Here is a 23,943-nt window from a genome sequence, read left to right as displayed (position 1 = left end):
CTCGAGCAAACTTCTTAGCTGCTAACTAGTAATAGCAAGGGAGGTCACTGGCTGGATCTTGTTGACTGTCAGTTTCAAGCGTGCAATCATCTCTCCCCTTTTTGTCTTGTTGAGGCTTACCTTAGTGACGATAATTGTGGCACACGGTACTAAGTTGGTGCATATGGGGAGCATTCATAAGCCTCAACAAGTTCTTAATGGGTGGTACACATTTAAATCATTTTTGGCTTCGTACTTGGAAGCATTCATGGGCATCTTCAAATCTGTAAAAGAAGGCCATAACGAGCGTTCGTGAGCTTCCATTTGCGGAATCCATGTTTGCGCAAGCCACAACTTTTGCGACTAAACCTAGATTGGTAGTCAGCTTGTGTGGCCAGTGACGTCAACCCCACATAGTCCCTCCCGTCTGGTCCCTTTCATTGTTGATAGACCCCCGCGAACTACCTGTCTACCTTACCTCTTCCATCCACCATCCCTGGCTCTACTCTCCCTCTCCTCACTAGCAAGCGCCGTCTTGTCGAAAACCCTCAACGACCCAATTCTTCTAGACCACCGCAACCCGAGAGCCGCCATGGACGTAAGTCGCGTCGCCGCGACACCGCACCGCCGCAGCTAGCTCCAGCTAACCGCGAATGCTCGCTCCCTCCAGGTCTTCTACTCGTACACGTACGGCACAGCAGCATGGCTAGGCCTACAGGCAACGCCATTGATCCTCTCGCCGACCCTCATAGTCGCCATGCTCTCGCCCACCGTCCGCGAAGCCACCCGTACGTGCGATTGATTGACCCCACCGAGTCCTCCTCCTCCTCCAAGGCGCGTTGCTTACACAAAGGGAAACGATGCTAGCACTTGAAGTCTACTTTTCGCGCTCCGTCGGCCTCGCCCTCATCACGCTCGCCGTCCTCACGCTCCTGCTCAGCGGCTCCGTGCCGCTGTCCTCGCGCCTCTCGGACGAGGGTACGTACAACCCCCCCCCCCCCCCCCCCCCCCCTCTCTCTTACCGCACAATACAAAAACAACAAGCAACATGCAACTAACGCCACCACCACCGCGCACCTACATAGTCGCCCCCACAACGACAAACCCCCACGACCCAAAAGCACCCTACGCGCTACCGACGCTCACCATCACGGCCGCGCACCACGCCGCGACTGCGTTCTACGCCTACGCCATGTGGACGCAGACGGGCGCGGCGGCCTTCTCGCTCGGCATGCTGGGCAGCAGCGCCCTCGCCGCCGTCGGCCTCTGGTGCGTTCTGTTCGCCAGCAGCGACGGCCGCATCAGTCGCAAGACGGGCGCCGATAAGCGCACGAGCGGGTGGCCATTTGGGAATAGGGAGGCGGATAGGCGCAAGGGGAGGAAGAGGACTTGATTGGCGTTGGTGTGGTGATTTGTGTACGCTGGATGAGAGAGGGCGGGCATGGTGTTGAGAGCATCCAAAACGGTTTTCATGGGGCCTTTCAACGGATGGGATGCAACAGGTCTTCATCACAACGAGGCAAAGGAAGAGTAGATCCGGCGAAGAAGACAGCCCGTTTCCTACGAGCCATCCATGATATATCCATTTCCTGCGGTCAAGGAGTAGAGCCAAGCAAGTGTAGCGTCCTTGTTAAGCGCGTGCCTGCTCCAACCCTCCCCAACCCCCCCCCCAAAAAAAAAAAAAAAAAAACTATGACTATTCGGCCTTATCCTCAGCGTTAAGAAGTCTTTCCTTCCCTTGCGGTTCTTTACTCGAGAAAAGAGACGAGCGAGCAACGGGGAGAAGGTGCCCTGAAAGTTGAAGAAGACGAAGAAGAAGAAAAGTCCCGTTCCATCCATCCATCCATCCATTTATCCCATGAAAGCAGCGTCGCTGAAAGTGTACACGGCTGTGGTCGGTATCCTAGATAGGTACCCACGAGCCACATGCGCAGAGTGGTTGGTTGGTTGGTTGGTTGGTTTATGTTTTCCAAATCAAAAGCGCCCGGTAGTAGAAAGACGGCGGGGGGGGGAGAAAGAAGAAAAAACGCCCGCGTCGATGCCATCATGCCCATGAACGAACCTCAATTCCAACCTGATTCATCCCCTTCTCCCGATATGATGAGTGCCGGCCGTGACACCCTCCCTGATTGCCACCAACCAGGAATGCTGTGTGGGCCTCATCTCGTCGATGTGGCACATGTCGTCCATTTGGTGCGTCCTGGGAAAATTGTGTGATCCGACTGTGTTGCCGTGGCTCATCGCAACGCAATCATGTACGACTTCTTCATCTCCTCCACGTGCGGCGCCAGAGCCTTAGCCGCGACGTGGTCGTGGCCCTGAGGAAATTCGACCAAGCCCTTGCGCAGGGCGGCCCAGCCAGCGCGGCCAAACGCGTCGATGAACTTGCCGGCAAACTCGCCGTCCGTCATGGCGCGCAACACGTTGAAATGCGTGGGTTGCGCCTCGGTCGCCGGCGTGTCGACGATGCGCGCAAACGACGTCCAGTACTGTGCGGGTGTAAAGGGCGGGATGAGGGCCGTCGACGCCCGGTACTTGCGCAGGCTCAGCGACGCCCAACCGCCGCCAATGCCCGTCATGCGCTCACGGTGGCCCTGCTCCGTCTCCCAGTCGCCGTGCAGGCAGCGCCAGCCCAGGCGCTTGCGGCCACTCGGGGTGTTTTCGGGGCCATGGATGCCAAAAAGGACGCCGCACGAGTGGTGGAACTTGGCCAGCAGGATATCCGACAGTGGGACTTGGTTCAAGAGGCACAGGTCGCGATGCCCAAGGACGGAAACGCCTAGAATGCCGAGAGAATCCGCATGGCTTGCATTTATGCCGGCATCGCTGATGAACTGGTTGAAGAGGGATTTGCAAAAGTGGTGAAGCTCAAAGAGGAAAAGGACTGAGATTTCAAAGGGACCCTGAGGCAGGCGGGCCTGCGTACTGCGGGCGAGGTAGGGCTTGATGTCGGTTGTAGGCGATGGGATGGATTGCGCTTCTAGAAGCAGCTCGCGGACTTCGCGGAGTTTTTCCTTGTTTCCCTTGGCCTGCTCGGAATTTGCCGGCGTTGCTGCAACTCCTGCAAGTCCTTTGGGTTTGGCGACGTGCGTCACTTGGCCAATCTTCATGCGGATGCTGCGGCGAATCCTGCTGGCATTGTCCTTGATCTGAGGGTGTGCAGCAGACAGCTTCTTGAAGTCGTTGCGCAGTGTCTTGAGCCGTTGGTGTATCGCAAGGTATTCTGCGTGTATGGCGTCTCGCTCTTGCTGTGACGATATGATGCCTGGTCGGGGAGCTAGTTGCGATGCTGCGCTCGAGGGTTTTGCGGCTATCACATTTGTGATGGGAGGCTGTGCAGGGGCGGATGGTTGTGCGGGTTTTGCCTGCGCTGGTGCTTGCGCTCTTGCAGCAGCCTCAGCAGCTTCTCTTGCAGCAGTCTCTTTTGCAGCAGCCTCCTTGCGTTCTTGTTCCTCCCTTTCAGCCTTTCTCCTGGCGGCTTCTGCCTCCTCGGCAGCCCTTTGTTTGCGCAGCCTCTCTTCAGCTTCTTGGACCTGTCGAGCATGCTCGGCTGCTCTTCTCTGCTCCTCCTCTCTGCGCTTCACCTCGTCGAGCTCGCGTTGCCGCTTCTCGGCTTCGATGCGCGCATTCTCCTGGCGTATTCTTTCCAGCTCGCGCTTTTGTTCATCCTCCCTTTTCTTTCGTCTTTGTTCTTCCTCGAGTTGAACCCTCTCGGCGACGCGTTCGGCGCTGCGTCGAATCTGCTCATGGCGCTCTGCGGCCTCGGCTAGCAGCAGACGGTACTTTTCTAGTTCGGCAGCCTCGTGTTGCTCAAGACGGTCGTGAAAGCGACGGTCACCATCAATCAGCATGCAGCTGAACTCGCGCCAGAGCTGGCGAGACGGGCTGTCGAGGTCGGCGGGCTGCGACTCGGCATGGCGTTTAGCTTCAGTGAAGAGCTGGTGCGAAGGACTGTCGTTCTTTAAAGGCGAAGATGCGTGGGGCGGTTGTGGTGAATTTGCCATGGCGAGGGATGGGTGTAAACAACGGGACGACGACGTCGCAGCAGGACGCGTACAGGGGCGGGAGCAGACGCGGTGCAGTGGAAAGGTAACGCGTGCAGGGCGGTGGGCGGGGACGGAGAGGGCGGAAGAGGGCCCTGGTCAGCCAGAGGTGGTGCAGATCACTTTCCTTCCCTTTTTTTTTCTTTTCTTTTTTTTTTTTTTTTCGCGTCGGGTGGGTGGGTGGGTGAGGTGGATGGCTGGATGGGTGCGGTGAAGAAAGGGCAGCGGCATCTATCACGGCGAAACAATTGGTGGCCGCCGGGGGGGGGGGGGGGCGCCAAGGCGGGGCAGCATGGCCGCGAGTTAATCAACAAGAAGCAGCAGAGCACCACTGACCAGCCTGAAGCAAGTGCAAAAGCATGCTGGCCGTTTGCAGCAGGGGACGAAACACGACCGGAGCTGCTTGCGTCGTTGGGCGCACAAAGGAGTCACGACGCAGAAAAGCAAAGTGTTGCAATCAGCGAGCGTGGCCCGGGCCGGAGCTGTGCGTGCGGTGTGTGGAGGGACTGCCAGCGTCCTCGAGCTCGTGGGGTCGGGCAGGCAGGTCTACGGGAGGGCAAGGTGGTCGTGGTGGTCGTGGTGGTCGTGGTGGTCGTGGTGGTCGTGGTGGTCGTGGTGGTCGTGGTGGTGGGTGTTCGTCAGGTCCCGAGGCCACCTCACATTACTTGCATACATACGATGGTGATAATATCAAACACTTGGGCAGCCAAGGTAGGTCCTCGAGGACTACCTTATGTGTGTACATCATGTACTTCCAAGAACTTGAGCTGATGAGTGATGGCTGCTGCTCTGCCCTTCCGCCCGCCCGCCCGCCCGCTGCTCGCTCGCTCGCTCGCTCGCTTGACGTACTCACTGGCTCCCAGTCCCAGTCCCAGGCATTGACCCTTTCGCGCCTGCCCATCATCCACACCCACCCGGATCTCTCTCACTTTCTCTCTCTCTCTCTCTCTCTCTCTCTGCTCGTCACTTTCTTTCTACTCCGTCCGTCACCATCACCTTCCTTTCATCAACCCCCCTCCTCCTCCTCCCCCGCTCCCATCTATCGCCCTTTCTGCCACAACTCCCCTCCCTTCGACGCACTTTCTCGAAACGCATTCTCTCACCGGCGTTGCGTGCACTCCGCCCTGCTCGCTGTGGAAGCTGCCCTGCAACCCGCTCCTGACGTGCCAGTCTCTGCCATCCCGGCCCGGCCCAATCCTTTGCCCCTCGTCGACCTTCAGCTTCTCCGTCAATCACTTGCGAAGAGACGTTTTGCCCTCGACTTGGCTCCCTCAAGAAGGCATCTCTCCCTCAACAACTCAACTCTGTCCAAGCGCTTTTGCCGACCGGCATCTGCCAACTTCGACATCCGAGCTCCCTCCACGCGAGCCACTCCCCCAACACCGCCTGCCATTTCGCCATAGCTCGCTCGCCCTGCGCGACCCATCTCCAGCTTCAATCCACCTGCCAGCCGTAAGTCCCGCCCTTGTCGCATGCTGCCGCTAGTTCCGGTCCACCCCTCTGACACTTGGCCTAGGTTACCACTGTCCGTCCCTCCGTCCTGTCCTCGACACCTGGAACTAGAGCCTCGAGCTGCTCTGCCCCACCACCTGCACACCTTTGACAGTCTTTGGCCATGGATCCTCAGGGAAACAATGGCCCCATGGGTCCAGCAGGCCGCCGCTTGCACATTGCGCATCGGCGTAGCCCCTCCGAGTTGACGCCCCTCATGAGTACGACCCCTCACAAGCTTCCCTGACGTGTTTCATTCGCCTTTCTTGAAGTACACCATTGGCTGACTTTTATTTCCTCCTTCTTCTCCTCGCAGTGGAACAACTCGCCATCGCACAGCAGATTGAAGCTCTCCAGCAACAGCAACAGCAAATAGCCGCAACCCACCAGCAATATGTTAACATGGGCATGATTCCAGCCCAGCAACACCTCGCAAGCCAGCAGTTCCAGATGCAGGGCCAGATGCAAGGCCAGCTCGGCAACTTTCAGTTTCCTCAGCAGCAGCAGCAGCAGCAGCAGCAGGGGCAGCATCTGGGCGTCCCCATGAATGCGCCTGCGCAAAACAACACCCATCGCCGTAATCAGTCGGCCATGCCCAACATGACCATGGGCCCCCCTCCCGCACCCTCGGCTGGTAGCTCCGGCTTTGGTGAATTCCAGCAAAATCAGGGTCGTGAAAACGTCAACCCTCGTGGAGGTCGCCAGGGTTCTGTGGGAGGCGGTCACACTAGACGCCACTCGCTAGCACTCCCAGAAGCCAAAAAGGCTGCTGAGCTGGCCGAGCAAAAAAGAAAGACTTCGGGCTTCCAGTTCCCCATCCCTGGCGCTTCCGGTGCGTCCAGCACTGAACGCTCGTCAAGCCCCTCGAGCGTGCAAGGCTCTGAACAGTACAAGCCTGCCGGCCGGGGAGCTTCTCATGGCCGCAGTCAGAGCATGGCCGTTGGCAATGGGCGCGGCGGCTCTCGAGGCGGAAGCTTCCAGTTCCCGCCGCCGTCCAATGACACCGGCTCCATGGACTTTCAGCGCCGGGGATCTACTGGCCACAACCGCTCGTCCTCCCGCAATTTCGATGGCAACTGGAGGCAGCCCCAAAACCAACAGCAAAATGTGCAGGACCAGCAGTCGAACAACATGGGTAGCTTCAACATGAACCAGGCTACGGGAGCGGCTCCGTTCCAACCGGGTCACCGTTCTCGGGGTTCGCTCAGTAGCCAGTCGGTGAGCTCCATTGGCAACTTCCAGTACAATGCCCAGCCTCAACTTCTGCATCTGTCCCAGGGTCAGGTCTTTGTCCCTCCTCAAATGCTGGGCCAGGTACAAGGTCTCAACCCTCTCCAGCTTGCGCAATTCCAGGCGCTCCAGGCGGCTCAAATCAATGGACAAGGCCTTGGTGGGCTCCAGGGGAGCCAACACGCGCCTCAAATGTCCATGCAGCAGCAGAACTCGCAACAGCAGCGCAAGACGCTGTTCACTCCCTATCTGCCACAGGCCAGTCTGCCTGCTCTGCTTAGCGATGGCCAGCTCGTCGCCGGCATTCTTCGCGTCAACAAGAAGAACCGCAGCGACGCGTACGTCACTAGCTCCGATCTCGATGCTGACATCTTCATTTGCGGAAGTAAGGACAGAAACCGTGCTTTGGAAGGCGACTACGTTGCTGTCGAGCTGCTCGACGTGGACGAAGTCTGGAGCCAGAAGCGCGAAAAGGAAGAAAAGAAGAAGCGCAAGGACAACACCGACCGTGGCAGCAGCATTGCGGTCAATGACGCCACGACACAGCCCGAGACTGGCGGTTCGGAGGGCGGCATCCGCAGACGCGGCAGCCTGAGGCAGCGTCCGACCCAGAAGAAGAATGACGACGTCGAAGTCGAGGGACAGAGCCTTCTTCTGATGGAGGAGGAAGAAATCAACGACGATCAGAAGCCTCTTTACGCTGGTCACGTCGTCGCCGTCATTGAGCGTGTTGCCGGCCAGATGTTCTCTGGTACACTCGGACTTTTGCGCCCGAGCAGCCAGGCAACCAAGGAGAAACAGGAGGCCGAGCGCGCTGCTCGCGAGGGCAGCCACGGTCGTTCGCAGCCTGAGCGCCATCAGGAGAAACCCAAGATTGTCTGGTTCAAGCCTACCGACAAGCGCGTTCCCTTGATTGCCATCCCGACGGAGCAGGCCCCCCGCGACTTTGTGGAGCGTCACCAGGACTATGCCAACCGCATCTTTGTGGCCTGCATCAAGCGCTGGCCCATCACCTCCCTGCATCCTTTTGGAACCCTTGTTGAGCAGTTGGGTGAGATGGGTGACCTGAAGGTCGAGACCGACGCTCTGCTTCGCGACAACAACTTTGGACCGGATGACTTTTCCGAGGCCGTTATTCGGAATGTCGGATTTGACGACTGGTCCGTTGCCAATGACGGCGAGTCTGTTTTCGAGACCCGGCGCGACTTCCGCGAGGAACAGACATTTACCATCGACCCCAACGGCAGCAAGGAGCTTGATGATGCCATTCACTTCAAGTCGCTCCCTGATGGCAACGTGGAAATTGGCATTCACGTAGCCGACGTGGCCCACTTCGTCAAGTCCAACTCGCTTGTCGACCGTGAGGCCAAGAAGCGAGGAACTGCAGTCTACTTGACCAACCGCGCCGTCAACATGCTTCCTCAAAGGCTCTCGGCTGAGATTCTCTGCCTCAGTCCCGGTGAGGAACGTTACACTGTCAGTGTGGTCTTCAAGGCCGACCCAAAGACCGGCAAGGTCTTTGAAGAGGAGACCTGGATGGGCAAGGGTGTCATTCGCAGCTCTGGAAAGCTCTCGTATGAACAGGTCGACAGCATCATCAGCGGTCACGGAGCTGGCCTCGGAGACAGGGAACACGATGTCAAGATGCTGCATCAGCTCGCCACAAAGTTCCGCGACTCTCGTTTTGGCAACCGTTCATCGAACGTTCCTTCGCTCAGGCTGCTTTACCAGCTTGACGACGAGAACGTGCCTGTCGAAGAGAACATCTTCCACTCTTCGCCTGCTCATGAGCTGATTGAGGAGCTGAGCCACAAGGCCAATGCCTATGTCGCGCAGCAGCTCAACTCGAGACTCGGCGAAAAGGCCCTTCTCCGTCGCCATGCTGGACCCAACCCCCGACGTCTGCGCACGTTTGTGGACAGAATGGGTGCCATTGGTTTCGACATCGACTCTACCAGCAGCGGCACTTTGCAGAGCAGTTTGTTCAAGATCGAAGACAGCAACATTCGCCAGGGCATGGAGACTCTTATTGTCAAGACCATGTCCAGGGCCAAGTACTTTGTTGCTGGCAAGCAGACGGATGACCAGTGGTCCCACTACGCCCTCAACCTACCTTTGTACACTCATTTCACTAACCCCTCTCGTCGCTACGCCGACATCATCGTGCACCGCCAACTCGACTCCATCCTGTCCGACGGCAAGGTTGAGTTCACCGAGGACATTGAGTCGCTCAACAAGACGACGGAAATGTGCAACACCAAGAAGGACTCGGCTCACAACGCCCAGGAGCAGAGCGTCCACATTGAATCTTGCCGGAAGATGGACAAGATGCGCCAGGACATTGGTGGCGACCTCATCTCGGAAGGCATCGTCTTGTGTGTCTACGAGTCTGCCTTTGACGTCCTCATGCCCGAATTCGGATTTGAGAAGCGCGTGCACTGCGACCAGTTGCCTCTGAAAAAGGCAGAGTTTGACAAGAAGAAGCGTCTGCTGGAGCTTTACTGGGAGAAGGGCGTGCCCTCTTCGACTTACATTCCGGAGGATGAGCGCCCCAAGACTGGTTCTGTCCGTGGCGCCAACGCCCTGGCAGCAGCCCGCGAGGCTGAGGCCGCCAAGCAAGCGGCAAAGGAGAAGGAGGAGGCACAACGCCGCAACATGGACACGAACACCATGTCGGCTGATGACGTCGACGCTCTGTTCGATGATGACGACGATGCCGTGTCTGACCTGGTCGAAGGCACCTCTGGCGTCTCTCTCAACCAGCCTGGAGCAGACCGCCCGACACAAAGCATGCCACCCTCGCCCACGAGGACAGGCCTCATGGCGTCTGAGCACGCCCCTCACCGCACCCAGTCTGACCCCAAGATCTCCCAGAGTGCTGCGGACAACGTCATCGAGGCCAAGCTGAGCAACAAGGACAAGTACCTGAAGCTCTTTGCTCTAAGAGAGGAGAATGGCGACCACATTCAGGACGTCAGGGAGATGACTCGCGTTCCCGTCATTTTGAAGACGGATCTTACCAAGAGCCCTCCGTAAGTCATTCCGGCACGGGATCATGTCACAACAGCTAATTTGAATTGCAGATGCTTGACCATCCGCTCGCTGAACCCTTATGCTCTCTAAAAACGACGAGATAGATCAATCGACTATGAAGCGGCCTCGCTGACCATCACAACGAACGACATATTCGAATTCCATTTCTATTGGTCCATCTTAACTTAAGAATTGACGGGGCGTCCAGTACCATCAGATTGTCATCAACTGCTTTGTACACATTCTTTATGCTGTACATAGCAGCTGTGCAGGCACATCGTCCGTTCCTTGATTCGCAGTGGTCTTTGCACACTGCCCGGCTCGGATACTTCACGAATCCCATAGCCTCACGGCGAGGTCTGCCAGCCAGAGAAATCGGCATTTCTCTGGTCGGAATTGTCATGCAGAGCAGGAAGGCGGGATCGATAAAAAGAGAACAGGGCTTCGAAATTGGGAGTTGAAAGCTGGAATGGAGGCATCAAAGTTGCAGTAGAGATTACGGTTAGGGGCTCAGCGCTGGTGAATTTTGGGAAAGGAGTGGCGGACATTTTAACGAGTTTCCTTTTGCGGAGACGTCAAATAAGTAGTTGTGAGCAGTGATAATAGCTAGAGTTGATTTTGCGCATGCGTTTCCAAGCTGAGTCGATGAGACAACGTCGCATGACAAGTGAACCCTTCTGCGCCACAAGCAGGATCATCTGGAGGTCCGAGGGGCCGCGTGGTCGTCTCATGTTTTGGAATCGCTACTGGTTGACAGCACTGTTCACGGCGGGGAAAGTCTTTGGAGTCCGGGGAGTGAAGCTCCTGGTCAGGACACTTGCTGGCTGCTGCTGCTTTGGGGGATCACAACGTACGCAATGCTCCCCGAGAGCTTCTGCAGTCTCTTTCGGATCCAAGTCGCATTTCCCAACGCTACTGCGGAAATTCCTTCGGATTCCGATCTGCATCCAATTTCGACCATCCTCCACGTGGGACCTCAAGCGCTCAAAGTCGCACCGCCAGTCCCCGAGTCGCAGAACCGTCTCAACACTGCGCTGCCAATATCGGTAGCTTGTACTTATCTCCCATTGGCTTCCCTTTTCCCACATCCTGGCAAGACTAACTGTCACTGTCTCGACAGAAATGCGCTTCGTTCTTGATACTGGCTCAAATCAACCAAGTGCTAGGCAACCAGCCACACCATGGTTCGTTCGGCACCTCAAGCATGCCCAATCGTGGCAATTTGGGAGATGCCTGCGTGGGATCGGAATGCTCTATCGCCGTGAAACCAAGTTGAGGTTAGGTATAAGGTCGCACTGCCATGCCAATATCTTTGGTCCACGCCGAGACTTTCTCGCAGAGCGACCGGTCTGTCGCTTGATTTCTTCTCAATTGACAATCTCTTTCCTTTTTCTGCTTTTCTGTTTCCTTTGAGGCTCGAATTGCTGCTTGACTGCGCGGCAGAGCTCCGGTAGCTGTGACCTTCTTTCGTCGAGTCTTCGCTCCCTACTACAACTTGTCCCTGGTCGGACTCTTAATCACTCATTGACAGTTGAACTGGACCATCGCCGGACGAACCTTTAATCTCTCTCCGCTCCCACCATGGCACCTATTGGAGGTTTGATCAAGACACTTCTCATATTGGGTCCCATCTTTGCAAGTGCCTCACCAGTAAGCTCAGTTGTGCTTCCGCCTGTTTGGCAGCTTTCTCACAACATGTACAGGTCATTGTACCCAGGCAGGCGAATCCCGCTGCTCCAGCTCCTCAGACGGTCACCGTTCTTCCGATAGGAGCAACTCCTGCAGCGCCAGCTCCTCAAGCGCCACCGCCAGAAGGCTCGTCTCCTCAAGGGAATTCGCCTCAAGGGACTTCGCCCCAAGGCGCCGCTCCGCAAGGTTCGAGTCCCCAAGGCACCTCACCTCAGGGGGCTTCACCTCAGGCTCAAGGGACAGCTCCTCCAGCAACCGCTCCTCAAGGATCATCTCAAGGGGCCTCGCCTCAGGGAGTATCTCCTCAAGGAGTTTCCCCTCAAGCAACTAGCCCGCAGGGCGCTTCTCCTCAAGGGCCAGCTCCTCAAGGAGCCGCCCCTCAGGGGACTGCTCCACAACCCGCCGCACCGCCTACAAATGGACTTTCGGACATTGATATACTCCAGTTGTAAGTAGTCTGCTTGACAACATGTCATCAGCAGGTGCCAAATTAATCCTCAACAGCGCCCTGACCGCCGAACACCTCGAATCTGCCTTTTACGCCCAAGGCTTCGCCAAGTTTCCTGCTGCGCAATTCAAGGCCGCCGGGCTCACTGACGGCGACGTTCAAGCTCTGCAGTCAATCGGACAGTCGGAAAGCACTCACGTCTCGACCTTGCTCTCCGCCATTGCGAGCCAAGGCGCCGAACCAGTCCAGCCATGCACCTACCAGTTCAACTTTACCGACCCCAAGGCCATGATCACCACAGCCAGAACCCTCGAAGCCGTCGGACTATCAGCGTAAGTCACATCCTCCAATGATTCACCTCTCGTCCCTGGACTCCCGGAATTCCCCCGTTGCTGACCTCGCCACGCCGCGCTCCGCAGCTACCTGGGCGCCGCGCCCCTAATCCAGTCCCGCGACGTGCTGTCGACGGCCACGACCATCGCGACCATCGAGGCGCGTCACCAGACGCTGGTGCGCGTGGCATCGGGCGCCGTGCCCGTGCCCGCCTCGTTCGACACGCCGCTGGGCCCGCGCGCCGTCTTCTCGCTCGCCAGCAGCTTCATCCAGGCCTGCCCCCAGGGCTCCAACCTCAACATCCAGCCCTTCCCCGCCATCCAGTTCGCGGCGCCCGCGCCCGGCGCCGGCGCCGGCGCCGGCACGCAGCAGGGCAACTTTGTCAAGGCTGGCGACACGCTCTCGCTGGCTGCCGGCATGCCGAATGGTGGGCAGTTTTGCGCGTTTAGTAGCTCGTGAGTCCTTTCTCCTGTGATGACTGCCTACGGCCGAGCCGTGGCTTTGAGGCAGGAGGATCTATGTGGAAGAGATGCGTCTGCTAACACGTCATGGCCAGCGGTGGCAATCAATTCTCGACCCTCGCCAACGGCAACTGCCAGGTGCCGCAGAACCTCGTCGGCGAAGTCTTTGTGCTCGTGACGAACCAGCAGTCGGTGGCCGACGGCGCCGTCATCGCCGGGTAAGTTCATTCATTCATGCTTTCCCTTCCTTCCTCCTCCAAAAAAAAATATGTGGCTGACACTTTGCTTCATAACAAGTCCCTCCGTCCTCCAAGCTTCTTGATGGAGAGTGAGTGAACATGAACAGAGGGAAATGTAATTCGAGCGAAGAAAAAAATCTAGTTGATGATAACTGAGTGAGATGTCATACTTTTCGCTTGCAAATTAGCCGTTAACTACTAGTTTTCCGTTGCCTGCGTGCAGAGCAGCCAGGCACATGTTGATCCCCCTCCCGCTCACGCAATTTTCCTGCCCTTCCTCTCGAGGACGCGAAGATGGGAGTATAATGAGTACCCCAATCACAATTTTTTTCCGTTCCATTCATTTTCACCCCCCCCCCCTTTTTGGACCTTCCTCGTCAGCAGGCACCTTTTGTGATTTTACGTCTTTTTCGTTTTGCATAGTCTTCTTTTCTCAAACCAAGTCCGAACTCGTCCGATGCATGAAGTAGAAGGTAGACAGGGCGTGCCATGCGGCGGAGCTGGTCAACCGAATGACTGCACCTATTCTGCTCCAAAAGATTTTTGTAATCACTTTTCTTAAATCCAATTTGTCACACTCCCCTACGCCTTGCCACAATCCGCATCGTGTTCGGGAGCCAGCCACCGAGCAAGCGAGGAACCAACCAAAATGGTTTGCAGAGTGAGGCAAACCTTGGCCGATCTTAGCCCGGCTGACAGGACTGGACCCTTTCTTTATTCCCACGCGTGTCGAAGGAAGACTATCTGTCATCCCATCATCCACTCGCTCCTTGCGCCTTGCCTACTCGCGCGCACGCACGCACGCGTTCGGAACGGACCGGCATCCGACCAACCGGTCGTCCGCCTCCTTTCGGCATTTGTAAGTGCGCGCGTCGGAACTCATGCGACATGTGCTTTCCTTAGGAGAGCCAACTGTTGCGGACGGACCCGCGGGACGATGTCGTTTTGTCTGTCTTTCTGTCGGTTCAGGTCGGTCATCGGTCGGTAATGATTGCGCCTCTTGTCTGAGTGTCGAAGGTGACTGTTCTGTCATGTGTCACACTGTCCTGTCCTGTCCTTCCCAGCTTTTGCCTATTCGGAGGTTTTCGCCTCGTTGTTCGCTGAAGTCGGCTAACCTGACTCCCTCGATGTGTCTGTTTGCTCGCTTGCTTACAAGCGTCACTAGGAAGACTCAGGGGAGGAAGAAAAAGGGCGTGTTCGACTGAACAATCGGGGGTCTGAGGTGGAATTCTGGTCTTTGTGACCTTCTCCATTGATGAAATCCACTTGTTGAAGTGACAAGTGCGATGCCCATGACAAGCTGCCAATCGGTTTGGGATAAGTTGATCAATAGTGGACTGCTTCCCGCAGAGCCGCCATATGGCGGACTTCGTGTCTCGCTGCGGAGCACCTCGAGCCCGGTATGTGGGAAGATGGAGGTGGGACGCAGCCCTGCAGTTTTTGCATAACCGCAGGCTGCCTTTGCGACTTGTGGCGCAGACGTGTGCCAAGCGCAGGAAGGTCAATGTGATGCGACCCGACATTTCGAGGCGTCCCAATCCATCAGTGACACAGTGCCAAACTAATTGGCGTGACGAGAATAAAGTGGATGCAGAGAAGACTCAGTAGAAGTGCGCGATGTCGACTACTTTTCAAGGCCCCTAGCCTTGATGAATCGGTTAATTTGGTCTTTGCAGAGTTTCTCGTTGTACGTCTCCCACACTTCGTACAAGGATATAAATTCTTGCACACAATCCGCCACAGCGTCAATGTCGATGGTCGTCTCGGCAAGCCAGTTCATGAAGTGCTGGACACGGGCCGGCGAGCCACCGCCGCCACCGCCGCCACTTGCGGCCGCAGTTCCTCCGCCCGCTGCGCTGCCCGCATTGGCTAGGTTGGCCATGGCTGACTGCATGTTTGCAGCGGAGAGCATGTTTAGGCCGGCTTGAGCCTGGGGCGGGCCGAGCGTGACTGCAAGCACCATGGCAGTGACGGCAATGACGTGCGGCGGATGCAGCAGCGGCATGTCTGTTAGATAATGGTCGTTGATCAGGTACTCGGCGACGGAGTGCTCCTCATGCGTCAACTTCCAGCTGTTCTCCAAGTCGGCGAGGCTACGGTATGGGTGGTGGATGATGAGTTGAGAGTTGAGCTCCGAGATGATGTGGAATTCGCATTCGCCTAGTTTGGACGTATCTGGGAGGACAATGTCTACACAGTAACGGTTAGCCGAAGTGGAAATTGAGAGGGAAGAAAACGTTCCTTGCCAGGCCTGTTTGGCTTCACCCAGGATCATCCGGATGTGTTGCGGACTTTCTTCCATCTTGCAGGCCAGATATAGTGCCGTCACAAGAACGAGATTTGGATTGGTCCTTCTTATCTCGACCTTGGTGTACACACGACGAACGTACACTTGAGCAGTTGCCACTGCTTGCTGGCTCAGTTTCAATCGTCGCACGAGCTTGTTCAATTCTGGGCTGGTCAGCAAACACACGGGGAGACCACAGGGCCACGCACGGGAAGAAAAATAGACGCTCAAAAGACGCCGGTCTGGCAGAGCAAACTTTTGCACAAGGTCCTTGTTCTCATCTTCCAGGCTGCGCCGCATGAGAGCGAGCTTTGGCTTTGAAAATGTCCAAAACCGGGACTGAGTTGAGTTCCAGTAGTTGGCCGCCATGGTGTGTGGGGCGTCCGCTTTCGAGAAGTAAACAATTTCGCCTAGGGCCTCTCGGCATTTCGAAGTAAAAGAAGAGTCAAGACGAGCAGGTGTAAGGCATCGGGGAGCATGAAACCAAGACGGCGGAGAAGCGTCGAACCCAAAAAGCTCGCTAGGCACGAAAACGAAGGCGTGAAACAAAAGCGCGAAACGGCTGGTTTCCTCTCGCGCGACGCGACGGCTCAGCACAAAGGCCGCGCTATGTTGAGATGGTATGGTGTTGATGTTGTCGAGAGTTGTCCTCGGCTGACCGCCCTCGGCTGTGTGGGTGGGCGAGCATGGATGACAAAGGCCGGCGCATCAGTGGCCTCCGGTTCCCAGGTAACTTCACTTGTCCAGCACAGAGCCCCGCCAGCCCACTGCGTGTGTCCCTATGCCCTCCCTTTGCGCCGACCACCGCTCGCTCGACCTCGACCTCATCCTGTAGTCCGGCCTCTCTTCGCTCCGTCGAGTGACATGGACCTGGAACAGCTCAGATAGAGCGGCGCCCAGTTTTTCGCGGTCTCGGTGACACTATGGATTCCGGGTCCGCAGACGCTCAAGAAGCCCAAGATGCGCGAGTCCAGGCACTGTGGGAGCAGCTCGACACCAAGAAACAGGGCCAACTCGACCTGAATGCTCTGAAGAGGGGGCTGAGGAAGATTGATCACCGTACGTGGGGCTGCCCGCTCCCCTCCTCCGACAGCCCGTGTGCGAATCCGCGCTGACCCTCTCTGCAGCCCTGAAAAATGCCGACGACCTCCTGAAGGATGTCCTCAGGAGTGTGGACACCGATGGCAACGGCAAGATATCCTACGATGGTTAGCCAGCTTCTCGACTCGAACACGCCTCTCGTCGCGATACCCATGGCTGACTTCCAAGCGAAGAATTCCGCGTCTTTGTCAAGCAGACCGAGCATGAGCTGTGGCTATTGTTCAAGAGCATTGATCACAATCACGATGGGAAGCTGGACAAGGACGAATTGCATAGCGCTTTCTACCGCGCAGGCTTGATTGTGCCCAACTCTAAGCTGAATCGCTTCTTTACCGAAGTTGACGCGAACAATGACGGAGCAATTAGTTTTGAAGAATGGCGGTAGGTCAAGCGCCAAGTTCTAAAGTGAATTCGACTCTGAACTGTGCCCGTAGAAACTTTTTGCTTTTCATGCCCGCAGAGCATCCCAGCCTCAAGGCTGTCCTCTCGTACTACTCCTCAACAATTCTCATGACACCCGAAGGTGACGTTGCCGTCACCGAAGAGAAGATCTCCAATGGCCTAGGTACTCTTACACACCTCTTGTTTGGTTCGCTTATAAGAATCTTCGAATCTTCCAAACCTGCCCGTCGACTCCCCCACCCTTCAGCACAGCTCGAGAGCGAGACGTCACCAGCTCCGATGCTGCCTCTTCCTCAGGCAAACGCTCAGCAAGGCCTCCCGCCTGAATTAGAAGCCGTCGAATTGGCGACCGACGTCTGCGCCGACGCGACCTATTGGCGAAAGCATGTGGAGCCGGTGCTGATTGCTTGTGTCCCAAATCCAGGATACTTCGTGGCGGGAGGCCTTGCTGGCATCATCTCGCGCACAACGACCGCTCCTCTCGATCGACTCAAGGTCTACCTTATCGCCCAAACCCGAAACACGGATACGGCCGTCAAGGCTGCAAAATCTGGCGCTGCCCTGACTGCTCTGAGGCAAGGCGCTCATTCTTTGGTCAACGCGACAAAAGAACTCTGGGCCACAGGTGGAATCCGCAGTCTTTATGCAGGTGAGCTCAAAATCTGGTCAAGACGTGAGGTATAACCGTCTGACGCTCCCAGGAAATGGCTTGAATGTGGTCAAGGTCATGCCAGAATCAGCTGTCAAATTCGGCGCATTCGAGGTAAGCAGAATTTGTACGGAGCTTGCCTGGACACGACTAAGATTCCAAGGCCTCAAAACGACTGTTTGCCAAAATAGAGGGCCACAACAATCCGAGGGAGATTCACACCTGGTCAAAATTTATGGCCGGTGGGTTTGGAGGAATGGTTTCACAGTCAGCATGCCCCTGTCTAGAAACCAAACAGTTCTACTAACATCGTTTAGGTTTTGCGTATATCCACTTGATACACTCAAGTTGTGAGTAGATATGATCTCATGGCTACGTGTAGCGCTAATGAGCTCCTAGTCGCATGCAGTGCGAAACAGTATCAGGTGGTCTTCACGGGAACGCCCTTATCATCGCCACAGCCAAGAAGATGTGGGCCAAAGACGGCATGAGAGCATTCTACCGCGGGTTGCCAATGGGTCTCCTGGGCATCTTCCCATACGCGGCCATCGACCTTGGCACGTTTGAGTATCTCAAGCGCTTTGTGACGGCACGCAAGGCAAAGAGACTCCACTGCCACGAGGAACAGGCCGAACCGGGGAGCTTCATGACGGCTTTCATCGGCGGTTTCAGTGGCGCCTTTGGAGCAAGCTTGGTTTACCCGCTCAACCTCCTTCGCACCCGACTTCAGAGCCAGGGCACGGTTCTCCACCCCAGGACCTACACCGGCATCGCAGACGTCACGCGCCAGACCATCAAGGGCGAGGGAGTCCGCGGCCTCTTCAAGGGCTTGACACCCAACCTACTGAAAGTGGTACCTGCCGTGTCTATCACCTACGTGGTGTATGAGCAGTCCAAGAAGGCTCTCCACCTGCACTGAGGATGACTGCTCCCCAAGCCCACGCGAATATGCAGTCGAGTCCTCCCTGTACGCCTCAGTGTATTGCGCTGCATGCTCCCTGCGCGCTCGTCGGCATAGTAGGACGCTCCTCACGCCTGTTGCCAGATGCAGCAGGAGCCTTCCAGCCGCGTCACTTTACATAGGCGAATGTTCCCCACGCCTGCTACATACCACAGGGCCGAATGCTCCTCGCGCGCCCTCTTTCACGCGGTCGACAGCTCCCTGTGGGCCGCCTTTTATGAGATACCCTACGCTTTTACTGTACTATATACACACACGCAGCTGCTCCTGCCCTTGGACCCACAGCGTTGTGCGGAAGCATGATTCTCTTTTTGAAATCCAGTAGGCATGGCGTATAGGACCACCAATGATGAATGACACATTCTATGAGCGGAGAGGTACCGAGGGATGGATGGATGGATGGTTGGGAGGTGGTGGTAGTTGGGAAAGCCAGACAGGCTCGCCCAGACAGACAGGGGCCCAGCCAGTCAAAGTCTGGGAACGAGGAGTGGATTTCTTCGGGATTTTTGAGGTGTCATTTTTCTTTCTTCCTCTGCGTCGTCGTTGCCATCATCATTACATTAGAGATCTGCCACGGCCGACCCGACATATCCAAGGTACTCAATGCCCCTTTTCGGTCCTCTTTTCCGCCTGCCTTTTCACCTCTGTGTACGTACATACTTCTCCGCTGCTTCTGTACGATTTTGCCCCCTGGACTCAGCGATACGGGCGGGCGGGAGGGCGGACGGAAGGATCCATGGGTAGGTAGGCAGGGGCGCCAGACAGCAGCAGCGGCAGCGTACAGGCTGGGATGAATCGGGCGAGACATGCATACAGCGAGACGCGTGAGGAGGCGGATGAGGCGCCAGACAGGGCCCGCCAGCGTTGCACGGAACTAAGGGAAAGCGAGACTTGGATTCAATCAGGACCCAACCTTTGTGACTCAGTCCAGGACCAGCGTCAACGGTCGCCCGCAGCCCGTCCAATCGTTGGTTTTGTGTTGTGGGGGAAGTCAGAACAGCCAAAGCTGTTTGTCCAACTGCCTACATGGCCAAACCAACCATAAAGATTTCCGCTCACATGTCTTGATCAGCCAGGTCAGTCATCGCCGGTAAAACGCCCGTTCCAACGCCCTGCCCATGCCTAAACGCCTACGTGTCTATCGTCTGTACCACAAAGTATATGAAACAGCTTCTACAACGTACACTTAGAGTACCAACTTTTTTTTGTCTTCTGTGTCTTCGTCACTTGGTAATGACGATCAACAAGACCAGAATCACTATCAGCACAATGATGATGGTCATGCTCCAATTCTCGCGGGCTCGCCGGCCCACCCGCGCCAGCCGCCTGCCCGCGCGATCGAGCTGCGACTGGTTCCTGTCAACGCCCTCCTCGACGTCTTCGAGCATCATGACGTGACTGTCAAGCTCGTCGCCAATTTGCATGCTCAGCTCCCGTTGCCGACCAATGCTTTCGCCCAGTCGGTCCAGCTGATCATCTTGCTCGCGCAACACGTTCTTGTGGTAGGCGTGAATCTGTTGGTTTGAATATTGCGATTGATCCGCGGTCTCTTCTTCGGACGGATCGTCGCGGTAAGGGAAGAGAATGGCGCGGTTGGGGTCAATCTCTTGAGCATCGGGGTCCGTATCATCGTCGGTGAAGCGGACGGCCTTGTTCTTGCTAGTGCGCGAGGCGGACGTGGAGGAGCGACTTTGGGCAGCGGCAAAATCAGATGCCAGCGCAGGGTTGTTCGGGGATGAGACGGTGTTGGAGGGAGGTGCGGCATTGGAGGCGGGCGAGTCGAACTGGGCGGAAAGGTCCGAGCATTGCGAGCGCAGGCGAGAGACTTGGTCCTGGAGTGATCTGTAGTGGCAAGGAGGTTGGTGGTCAGCAGAGCAAGGCGGGTGATGGAGTGGGAGTGATTGGAACGTAAGGGCAGAGGTTGCGGGCTGCGATCCAAGGTAATGGGTTGTGGATGGGTGTGGAGGGTGGGGTGACGGACTCGTCCGGGTTCTGGGAAAGCTGGGCTTCGAGGGCTCGGATGCCCGAGTCGAGCGACTCGAGCGAGCGCAAAATCTGGCCGTCGTGCGAGTTGGGGGCAAGATTCAGAGACACGGCGCGTTGGCGCTCCAGCAGCGACAGCTTGACGTGGTCTGCAAGGAGAAACAGCTGGGCCGGGTTGGCGGCCATGATGGTGGCTGTGAGAGGGCGGGACAGCGACGGCGACGGCGACGGCGACGGCGACGGGCGAGGCGGTGGGCGGGCTCAGCGGTCGGACAGGGAGAGGAGGAGAAGAGGCGGTTGTCAAGATAGGGGCGGCAAGCAGCGGTCAGGAGCGGTCGAGGGAGGAGAATTTGCAATGATGGAGCGTTGGATGTTCAGGAATGCAAGGTAAGGTGCTGGGCCCGTGGTGTCGCACGTCAAGTCGGCACTTCGGCTGTTGCCCGTCCCCGGATCATCCCGGACGGGCGCTAGTCTGCATGCGGCATGGGCACGGTCCCTGGGTCTGCTGCAGCCGATTCTACCGCAACCTCAGTCCCAAACTTCACACCTTGAAGCATTCCCTTTTGCTCTCTGTGCAACGCTTCCGACACGCAGCTTTATAATGCCTGCCCGTTCAGCTCATGTCGACTTGCCAACTTGACCTCCGTTCCATCGCCTCCGCTCGCTCAGCCATCCATCATGGCCGACGACCATAGCTCTCGCAGCTCCAGCGCCTCGAGCCGTGCAGACACTCCACTGCTGCAGGCCAGCACCGCCGTTTCCATTGAAAACACCGACGACCTGCACGAGCTGATCGGCGACGAGCCCCCGCAGCTTATCGTCGGCGCTCCACCCAGTGCCCCGTCTCCTCTCGAACTCCGCGCCTTGACGTCACAGGCTGGTAGGGCCCAGTCCTTGACGCCTGCAGACTACCGCCAGCTCGACCTGGTCCACCCACCAAACGACAACCTCATTTGCCGCATTTGTCTGTCACCCTATGTCAAGCCAAGGGTCCTCACTTGCGAGCACACCTTCTGCGAGGACTGTCTCGATCAGCACATCCAAACCTCCATCCGCCAAAATGACAACGGCAACCGCGCAAAGTGCCCTACATGTCGCCGCAACCTCGATCTTACCACCGAGCCGTATGACGTCTCCAGAATCATTACAAACATGCTGGACGAGATGATGATCAAGTGCCCCAACGGCTCGCTGGGCTGCTCATGGTCTGGCGAGCGGGGCGACGTGCAAGATCACCTTCACTATTCTTGCCACTACCGAATGGTTGACTGCTCTGCTCGCCACTGCCAGCACCCAGTCATGGCCAAGGATGTTGAAAAGGGATGTATGCACACCGATGTCTCTTGTGAGCATTGCGGGGAGCGTATGATGGAGATTGAACTTGAGGTAAGTGCCAAGTCCTTTTTGGATGACTCCCGGCTAACTCGACTCCCTCAAGAATCACCAGCTGAGGCTCTGCACCAACCTCGTTGAAAAGTGCCACTTGTGCGACGCTGATGTCGTCCGCCGCCTTATCCAACCCCATGTTCAGAATGAGTGCCTCAAAGCCACGATTGCTTGTCCCGGCCAGGAGCTAGGCTGCGACGTCAAGGCAGCTAGGGAGCATATGGCTGGTCATGAAAAGACTTGCACCATGGTCAAGATGCTTCCTGTTTTCCAAAAAATGAAGAATAGGCAGGAAACTCTTGAATCAGAAAATTCAAAGCTTCATCGCACCGTGGAGCACCTTCGCAGTAGCCAAAACGCCTTCGAGAATACAATCAACGACATGCAGACCATGGTCGCTCTTCCTCTTGGGGGTGCAGGCCATGAAAACGCCGATGAGCTGGGCAATCCCGACTCCGAAACAGTCCATCAGATGATTGAACAGCATGAAGCGTTGCGCAACGAAGTTTCTCGTCTGCATGTCGCCATTGCCGAGGCTGAGGCGCGCACCAGCATGCAACTTCAAAATGAAATATTACGATTCAACACAGAAATGGCTCGCTCTGAAGCTGCTATTGTCGCCATGCGAACACAGCAGCAATGGCTCATCAACACGCGTCGCCAAGCAATTGCAAGTCAAATTCGCAGCAACTCGACTACATCCAGTCCGACTTCGGGCGCTTCTCGTAGCTCAGATGCTGCAAGTAGCTCGCGTACTGGCAACGTCAGTGCTGTCGGCAGCTCTTCCGCCTCGAGTTCTAGCGCTCCTTCTACAGCTCGTCGATTGAGCGACACGCTTCGCCAGGAGACCAAGCTTTGAAAGTCATCTCCGAGACGTCTCGTCGCACGGGAGAGCTCCCTGGAAATTCGCGAGCATAGCTTCTCTTTTACTCATCTTTCTATCGATCACGTTGGGCTTCCTTCAGACACCCCTACGGATTTCAAACACTCCGAGCACAGCTTCCCGGGGACTTTGTCATATTATTCCCAACATCTTCTTTTCAATTTCAGGCGCATAAAACGGAAACGAATGGTACATGAGGCCCAGAATTACCGCTGGACGGAAATTGGACATCGCAACTGAACAAGCAGCATGACCATGGGACAAACTGGACTATTTGGCGAATCAGCGGTAGTTTTTCTAGTTACGTTTCTTCTTTTCATATGGCTACCATACGCCGCTTAGACTTGATTGGCCCTCGCGGGCTACGTTTTCCTTTTGTATTCTCCCCTTGCTCTGTAGGGAACGAACGGGACAAGGACGACTTTACAATTTGCTTATGACTGAATGAATGAACATTTCAACAAGAATCATCTGCCTCTTCTGAAGCGTGAAACTCGGACTGCGCAGGCGACAGAACACCCATTTACTCACCCCCGCGGCTCCCTTCGAGTCGAGTCGAGTCGATGTGCAATCGCATTGAGGGGTGAAAGGATATGCGTCATTTGTCTCGGTGGGTCGGTCGGCTGCTCCTTCCGACCATCTATCTACCCAACTCCAGGTTCACTCACCATCCCTTGAGTCGAATAGACCGGTCGCGTCCATTCCACGCTCGCCCTACTCTCTAACTTTTTTTTTTTTTTTTTTTCTTCTTTTCCCTCACAAATTCGAAATTGCATGTTTCATTTCCCCAATGTCCCCCTCCCCCACCCGTGTCAGTAGGTACGTGTGTGGTGTGTAAGGTAGGTAGGTAGGTAGGTAGGTATGGAGATGCGAGATGCGAGATGATGCTGAAAACCCCCTTTCGCGCGCGCGTGGCGTGGCATGCGTCGTTTCTTTGTTATTCCAGTCGGTAACTCCCTGTGGTATGGACGCATGTATGGGATGTGGGATGCTCCGTCCATTTCCCCGCAATGATGCGAGGACTGGCTGGCTGACTGGGTTACCGGCGTTTTGGAAAAGGTGGAGGTGGAGATGAGGTACGTGTGCATATGATGGAGGGGAGTTGGGTGGTTCTGAATGCATATTATCGTTTGGGATCTTGTGATATGTTTGTCCATTGATGATGATCATGCTGCTGCTGCTGCCGCCCGCCTGTCTATCTGTGATGAGAAGATACCGTGGAATCAGAAGAAAGAAAATGAGAAAAATCGAGAAAATGTAGCATCCAAGAAACCCATCGTCTGACTTTTGGTGTTGCGCGTTCCCCCGAGTTGAACCGCCGCATCTTCAACGTACTCCAGGAGAT

The 23,943-nt window shown here is 56.3% G+C and overlaps 12 protein-coding genes across 12 annotated transcripts; 7 read left to right on the top strand and 5 right to left on the bottom strand.

Annotated features, from left to right (window-relative positions):
- Nucleotides 1-399: 399 nt before the first annotated feature.
- Nucleotides 400-1,665, top strand: IWZ02DRAFT_439622 (uncharacterized protein). The gene is made up of 4 exons (XM_066766790.1): nucleotides 400-577; nucleotides 650-767; nucleotides 847-957; nucleotides 1,065-1,665. The coding sequence occupies exons 1-4, from the start codon at nucleotides 572-574 to the stop codon at nucleotides 1,370-1,372; spliced, it is 543 nt and encodes a 180-aa protein (XP_066627192.1). The 5' UTR covers nucleotides 400-571; the 3' UTR covers nucleotides 1,373-1,665.
- Nucleotides 1,550-2,124, bottom strand: IWZ02DRAFT_18534 (uncharacterized protein). The gene has a single exon (XM_066762341.1). It carries the CDS (start codon nucleotides 2,031-2,033, stop codon nucleotides 1,728-1,730), a length of 306 nt encoding a protein of 101 aa, XP_066627191.1. The 5' UTR covers nucleotides 2,034-2,124; the 3' UTR covers nucleotides 1,550-1,727.
- A 92-nt stretch (nucleotides 2,125-2,216) lies between these two features.
- On the bottom strand, nucleotides 2,217-3,983 carry IWZ02DRAFT_369612 (uncharacterized protein; the record flags this gene model as incomplete). The annotated part of the gene is made up of 3 exons (XM_066764444.1): nucleotides 2,217-3,011; nucleotides 3,066-3,221; nucleotides 3,297-3,983. The coding sequence occupies 3 exons, from the start codon at nucleotides 3,981-3,983 to the stop codon at nucleotides 2,217-2,219; spliced, it is 1,638 nt and encodes a 545-aa protein (XP_066627190.1).
- A 398-nt stretch (nucleotides 3,984-4,381) lies between these two features.
- Nucleotides 4,382-5,425, top strand: IWZ02DRAFT_429251 (uncharacterized protein; the record flags this gene model as incomplete). The annotated part of the gene is made up of 1 exon (XM_066765975.1): nucleotides 4,382-5,425. One exon carries the CDS (start codon nucleotides 4,382-4,384, stop codon nucleotides 5,423-5,425), a length of 1,044 nt encoding a protein of 347 aa, XP_066627189.1.
- Nucleotides 5,426-5,637: 212 nt separating this feature from the next.
- IWZ02DRAFT_486691 (cell wall biogenesis protein phosphatase Ssd1) lies at nucleotides 5,638-9,866 on the top strand (the record flags this gene model as incomplete). Its single annotated transcript, XM_066769287.1, has 3 exons — nucleotides 5,638-5,734; nucleotides 5,830-9,775; nucleotides 9,827-9,866. The coding sequence occupies 3 exons, from the start codon at nucleotides 5,638-5,640 to the stop codon at nucleotides 9,864-9,866; spliced, it is 4,083 nt and encodes a 1,360-aa protein (XP_066627188.1).
- A 575-nt stretch (nucleotides 9,867-10,441) lies between these two features.
- Nucleotides 10,442-11,125, top strand: IWZ02DRAFT_18477 (uncharacterized protein). Its single transcript, XM_066762338.1, has 2 exons — nucleotides 10,442-10,829; nucleotides 10,897-11,125. The coding sequence occupies exon 1, from the start codon at nucleotides 10,506-10,508 to the stop codon at nucleotides 10,824-10,826; it is 321 nt and encodes a 106-aa protein (XP_066627187.1). The 5' UTR covers nucleotides 10,442-10,505; the 3' UTR covers nucleotides 10,827-10,829; nucleotides 10,897-11,125.
- IWZ02DRAFT_18478 (ferritin-like domain-containing protein) lies at nucleotides 11,126-13,056 on the top strand. Its single transcript, XM_066762339.1, has 5 exons — nucleotides 11,126-11,426; nucleotides 11,480-11,913; nucleotides 11,970-12,245; nucleotides 12,333-12,701; nucleotides 12,803-13,056. The coding sequence occupies exons 1-5, from the start codon at nucleotides 11,358-11,360 to the stop codon at nucleotides 12,927-12,929; spliced, it is 1,275 nt and encodes a 424-aa protein (XP_066627186.1). The 5' UTR covers nucleotides 11,126-11,357; the 3' UTR covers nucleotides 12,930-13,056.
- Nucleotides 13,057-13,808: 752 nt separating this feature from the next.
- On the bottom strand, nucleotides 13,809-14,754 carry IWZ02DRAFT_18485 (uncharacterized protein). Its single transcript, XM_066762340.1, has one exon. The coding sequence runs from the start codon at nucleotides 14,467-14,469 to the stop codon at nucleotides 13,921-13,923; it is 549 nt and encodes a 182-aa protein (XP_066627185.1). The 5' UTR covers nucleotides 14,470-14,754; the 3' UTR covers nucleotides 13,809-13,920.
- On the bottom strand, nucleotides 14,571-15,602 carry IWZ02DRAFT_368654 (cyclin-like protein; the record flags this gene model as incomplete). Its single annotated transcript, XM_066764388.1, has 2 exons — nucleotides 14,571-15,397; nucleotides 15,443-15,602. The coding sequence occupies 2 exons, from the start codon at nucleotides 15,600-15,602 to the stop codon at nucleotides 14,571-14,573; spliced, it is 987 nt and encodes a 328-aa protein (XP_066627184.1).
- Nucleotides 15,603-16,156: 554 nt separating this feature from the next.
- On the top strand, nucleotides 16,157-18,304 carry IWZ02DRAFT_486688 (calcium dependent mitochondrial carrier protein-like protein; the record flags this gene model as incomplete). Its single annotated transcript, XM_066769286.1, has 8 exons — nucleotides 16,157-16,292; nucleotides 16,361-16,441; nucleotides 16,508-16,715; nucleotides 16,769-17,385; nucleotides 17,438-17,499; nucleotides 17,549-17,652; nucleotides 17,703-17,735; nucleotides 17,785-18,304. 8 exons carry the CDS (start codon nucleotides 16,157-16,159, stop codon nucleotides 18,302-18,304), a joined length of 1,761 nt encoding a protein of 586 aa, XP_066627183.1.
- A 1,265-nt stretch (nucleotides 18,305-19,569) lies between these two features.
- On the bottom strand, nucleotides 19,570-20,515 carry IWZ02DRAFT_467070 (uncharacterized protein; the record flags this gene model as incomplete). Its single annotated transcript, XM_066768537.1, has 2 exons — nucleotides 19,570-20,188; nucleotides 20,328-20,515. The coding sequence occupies 2 exons, from the start codon at nucleotides 20,513-20,515 to the stop codon at nucleotides 19,570-19,572; spliced, it is 807 nt and encodes a 268-aa protein (XP_066627182.1).
- Nucleotides 20,516-20,868: 353 nt separating this feature from the next.
- IWZ02DRAFT_394446 (uncharacterized protein) lies at nucleotides 20,869-23,065 on the top strand. The gene is made up of 2 exons (XM_066765567.1): nucleotides 20,869-21,715; nucleotides 21,768-23,065. Exons 1-2 carry the CDS (start codon nucleotides 21,008-21,010, stop codon nucleotides 22,572-22,574), a joined length of 1,515 nt encoding a protein of 504 aa, XP_066627181.1. The 5' UTR covers nucleotides 20,869-21,007; the 3' UTR covers nucleotides 22,575-23,065.
- Nucleotides 23,066-23,943: the final 878 nt, after the last annotated feature.

The sequence above is a fragment of the Phyllosticta citriasiana genome, assembly GCF_038021145.1.
Source record: "Phyllosticta citriasiana strain CBS 120426 chromosome Unknown IWZ02scaffold_1, whole genome shotgun sequence".
Lineage (NCBI taxonomy): Eukaryota > Fungi > Ascomycota > Dothideomycetes > Botryosphaeriales > Phyllostictaceae > Phyllosticta > Phyllosticta citriasiana.
The sequence above is the reverse complement of the archived record's forward strand: the minus strand, read 5'-3'. Positions and strand labels throughout refer to the sequence as shown.